The 4,777-nt window shown below is 29.3% G+C and overlaps 1 protein-coding gene across 1 annotated transcript; it reads right to left on the minus strand.

The window, feature by feature from the left end:
- Nucleotides 1-766: 766 nt before the first annotated feature.
- On the minus strand, nt 767-1,507 carry LOC131170453 (precursor of CEP14-like). Its single transcript, XM_058129478.1, has one exon. It carries the CDS (start codon nt 1,375-1,377, stop codon nt 1,078-1,080), a length of 300 nt encoding a protein of 99 aa, XP_057985461.1. The 5' UTR covers nt 1,378-1,507; the 3' UTR covers nt 767-1,077.
- Nucleotides 1,508-4,777: the final 3,270 nt, after the last annotated feature.

The raw sequence follows: 4,777 nt of genomic DNA on the forward strand, positions 1-4,777 counted from the left end.
TCTGAAAGAGTTGCTGCTGAAAAAAAAAATTTCTTTACTTATATTAATAAGAAAGTATTAAAAAATAATTTAAAATTAAATTTAATAAATTTTAATTATAAAAATATTAAAATAGTAAAATAATTTTTTTAAATTATATTTTTAATTATATTAAAAAAAAAAACAATTTTAACTCTCTAACCTCAAGTGACAAACCATGCACTTAAACTTAAGCTTAATAAAATTAATTTGAATTGAGCTTTATCTTATCTTCAATCTTATTCAGTCAAACGCTAAAAAAGAGACGTTTTCCAATCGATACAATATCAGAATGCAATGTTGAAGCCGTGTCAACGCTAGCTGATGATGTCTGCAGGGAAACAACTTTATGGCCTGAAATGAAATGATCGCGTTATCATAGCCCAATCAATTAATTTGTATGAACTTCCAAGTCATCATGACTCGACATAACAAATTCTCAAATATTTACGATCTGGGTTAATTCTTGACTTCATCTTCAGAGAATTCTTGGGTCACTGATTATAAAATCTTTTCACAAATACTAGTAGGCAGTTTGGCTTGCGATGTATGGAGTCCCTACAAGCATTTATTGCCTTTCTTTGGGGTGCCTTTACTACTTTCTTTGGCGAAATTATTTAGTGTTGAGTGGCATGCCATTTCTTGACAAGTAGACCTCAGCAAATTAACCACTTCCAATCCACCTTCCATATATGTTTTTCTTCTTTCAAGATTTCTCTATTTTCTATTGGAAAGAATGAAAGAAAAGGAAACGAAATGAAAGATCTGCCAGTACATTGCCATGCCAAGAAATACCTAGAGAGATTTTCCTATAAAATACATAAAATTAGTTAATTGAAATTCTGCTTAATCAAGTGTTTAAAAAATTTCGGAGTCATGCGAAGGGATGCATGTAAATCAATCCCTTCTAAAAAAAAAGGAAATGAAAGAGAATTACAGCCCCCTGTAATCTATACACTTCTGTATACGTCTAACTCACCAGAAAACAAGAAAAAGAAGTAAAAAATTATGAAAATTGTAGCGACAAAAACAGATACTGTCTTTTCAAGAATATGAGGCTTAATGGCCAACACCAGGGCTTGGAACAGACTTTAGAATCCGATCGATGCTAACGAGATGCCTCTGGAAAAGCTGCTCATTATCTAGTGTGGCATGACCCTTCTTGCTAGGAGAAGAAGATGGAACTGTGCCCCTAGGAAGGGCACTGAGAACCAACCTTGCAAACAAAGAAGGGACGGTACTCTCCTTTTCGTTGTCTTTCCCTGTATTAGTCATAAAAATCTTCCTTCCCTCTATATTTGACATAAATGCAGCAAATACCAGTAATAAAATGAGAGCCAGAGCAGTGGAACGAGCCATAGATGCAGCAGAAAGGTTAAAAAGAGAGAAAATGGTTTCTGGGTTTCGTTGTTGAAGTCTGGCTGAATCAGAGAAAGTAGTGTGGACGAAGGAGATGACTTTATTATAGTGTATTTTTGTAATGTTTCTTTTGGAGGGTAGGCGTGGTTTTATACACAAGCAAATGGAAGCGGATAGAGAGAGGTTCATGCACAGCCGCTTGACGGCTAGAGAGAGAGAGAGAGAGAGAGAGAGAGCTTGGGGATGAAGTTAGGCAAGGGCCAAGTCAAAGATTTGAAAAGAGAAAGAGTCACGTTTGTGAGTGTTGTGTTTTTTGTGGGTTTTTGTAATTTGCAAGAAATTAAGAGTAGAAACGCCGCGTGGAGGTTAAAGCATTGGGTAGGTGAGAGTCAGTGAAGTCGCCGGCCACCGTCTTCTTGGTAAATCACATGCACCGTCGAAGATACCATTTACTTAATTAGAGAGGTCCTCTTGCCTGGACCATCAACTTTACATTTAGGCTGGCCAGCTACTCATTTATCACTCGGCTGCCTTGGCAAGAATCCTTCACATAAAATTTTAATTCTCCATTCCAAGGCTGTATAAAAATTAATCAAATTAAATAAATTAAATTAATCAAATTGCAGCATTGAGTATAATTCATTCCTCCATTGTCCTTTTACATTGTCCGTACGATGTCATTTCAGGACTAGCAATAGTAGACAAAAGTTAGGCAAAAATTGGTAAATGATAGGTATATTAATTATATATTATTGGTTTCAACAAAAAATATTTCAAAATTTTATATCTTGTAATTTTTTTTTTTGGGAGAGCAAATTTAATTAAATTTTATATAAATTTATAGATAAATTATATGAATTTTATTTATAACAAGCACCAATCTTAAAACCCATCAATTCTTAATTGGGTAGGGTTTCCATTTTAAAGTGTTGGTCTAAAATACTATAGCATTTTGGAATTTGTCACCATCTATATGGAACTGACCCAACAACAAATCTATGACTGTGCCGAGCACCAGTCTTTCTTTTTTTTTTCTTCATTTTTAAGCCAAAGTTGGCAAATAATAAATAATAATATACTAAAATATTTTCACAAGCGATCAAAATACATATTATCTCTTAATGTTATATTATCCCATTAATTTAAAGAGATATACAATTTTTTTTAATCTGTATAAAATTTAAAATGATTTTATAAAATTAAAAGTAATTTTGTTAATTTGTATAATTATTTTATAAAATAACTTGTTAAATAAATATGATTAATTTAAATTTTGGTTTAAAAATTAAAATAATAAAAAATTAATCCTTTAATTTTGACAAAATTAACCAAAATTTCAAAATGCATTAAATTTATTCAAATTTTTAAAAATTTGTTGTAATTTTATCTATTTTTTGTTGACATATTTTTCACTTCATTCTATAACTCCTTCTAAACTTCATTTTGATATCTCTCTATGGTGCACCAAAATTCATATTTATTTGATTCAAATGGATAGTTTTAATCATGCACTCTCTCTTTTTACTATTGTCAAATCCCGTCATTATTCGGTGCTTAATGGTTATCAAAATAAAATTATGAAAGAGTTAATGAATGTGGTAATATTAGATTTTCAATGATAACTACAAACAAATCGAAAAATGAAGTTCAAAATTTGCTTGATGAAAATTGGATAAAATTTTAACAACTTTGGGAATTTTAGCTATTTTTGCCAAGATTTAAACATTTAGATTGAATTTCCAAAACACGATTTTATTTTTTTAATTTTACTAAAATTTTTTATATTAATTTTAAAAATAATTTATTTAAATCAATTTATTATTAAAAATAATCCGATTTAAATGCACCCAAAAAAGAAAAAAAAATCAAATGATAGGCAAACCCATCCAATTTATATATTTCGATTGCGACCTCCAAATTTAATATGTGGTGATCAATCTAGATTAGGGATTGTAACAGGTAATGTATTCGTGAAAATTATGCTACGTAAATTCAAATTCGATTAGTATTATTAAAATATGAACTTATTATATATTTGATTAAAATTTATTTTTAACTACTCGAATCCATCCTAAACCTGATTATTATTATTATCTAAAAAAAATTCGAACTCATGTAATTTTATAGATTTTAATTAATAATCCACCTGATAAATTATTTTGATTAATAATGTTGATGAGTAATTTATATTTTAGAAATCTAAAAATTCCATAAAATATTTAAATTCCATTTTATATAAAACAAAAAATATAAAAATTTATAAATATTATTATAAAAAATATATATATATTTTATATTTAATTAAGTATTTATATACTGAATTTGGGTAATCGATACTCAATATGTAAAACCTGAACCTGATCTGAATCTATTACGGATACTATTTTTAAAATTCGAATCCATCCCAAACTCGATTATATACTATTCAAACCCTTACTATTAAAGTTCGTTTAGATCGAGTACCAGAAAAAATCTAACCCAGTTGCCATCCCTAACCTAGCTAGCTATATATAATAAAACTGAACAAGTTGCAATGAAATCTAGTAAAATTTTTTCCATTTTAAAAAAAAAGCTAGTAAAGAAATTTTCATAATTTTATTATTATTTATAGAAATACCCAATTTGGCAATTTCAAAGGCGTCATATGAATGTTCCCATTTTTTTCTCGACCATTTCGCAATTTGTCTAGACGTTACTGTTCTCTGCATGCACTGCTTACTCACAGAGCCTCCTTCACAATTCACTCAATTTTCTATCCTTTGCAAGTTCTGGAAACAAGTAATTTTGGCTGGGTCCAGCAGTTGCAGACAGGGGAGAGCATTCGATTGGTTTGGTTTCGAACCGAACCGAATATAAAAAATTCAAAAATTGAATCACTTAAAAATGTAAACTGAACCTAACCGATCACCTAAGGATAATGAAATCGAACCAAATTGAAAAATTACGGTTCAGTTCGATTTCGATCCGTTAAACTGCTAATATTATATTTTTTTATTTTTTGGGCTGAACTTATGTATCTTGGGTCTTGAAATTTATACATCTTGAATTGAACTGAAAAATTAGTTGAGCCCTTTATTATTTAGTTTAATTGATTTAATCAATTTTAACTAATAAAAAATTAAATCAAACTGAAAATTAAATATATTAAAAATTTCAAACCAAACTAAACTGATAAAACTAAAAAATCAAATCAATTAAATTAAAATAATTCGATTAAATTTGATTTTCCGATTTACACAAAAAACTACACATCCCCTAGTTGCGGAGCTCCTCGCTCCCTCCTCCTTTCAACTAATATTTTATGTTTCCCCATGCTCTGAATGCTTATTATAATACTGCATTTGCCTTATTAAATTAAGAAAAGATAAAGGGATATGTACGTACATGGCGTAACACACAC

Source organism: Hevea brasiliensis, chromosome 11 (assembly GCF_030052815.1).
Source record: "Hevea brasiliensis isolate MT/VB/25A 57/8 chromosome 11, ASM3005281v1, whole genome shotgun sequence".
Taxonomy (NCBI): domain Eukaryota; kingdom Viridiplantae; phylum Streptophyta; class Magnoliopsida; order Malpighiales; family Euphorbiaceae; genus Hevea; species Hevea brasiliensis.

What these genes read in the sequence shown, in the direction of transcription:
- LOC131170453 (XM_058129478.1), bottom strand. Translation starts at nt 1,377, where the DNA reads ATGGCTCGTTCCACTGCTCTGGCTCTCATTTTATTACTGGTATTTGCT.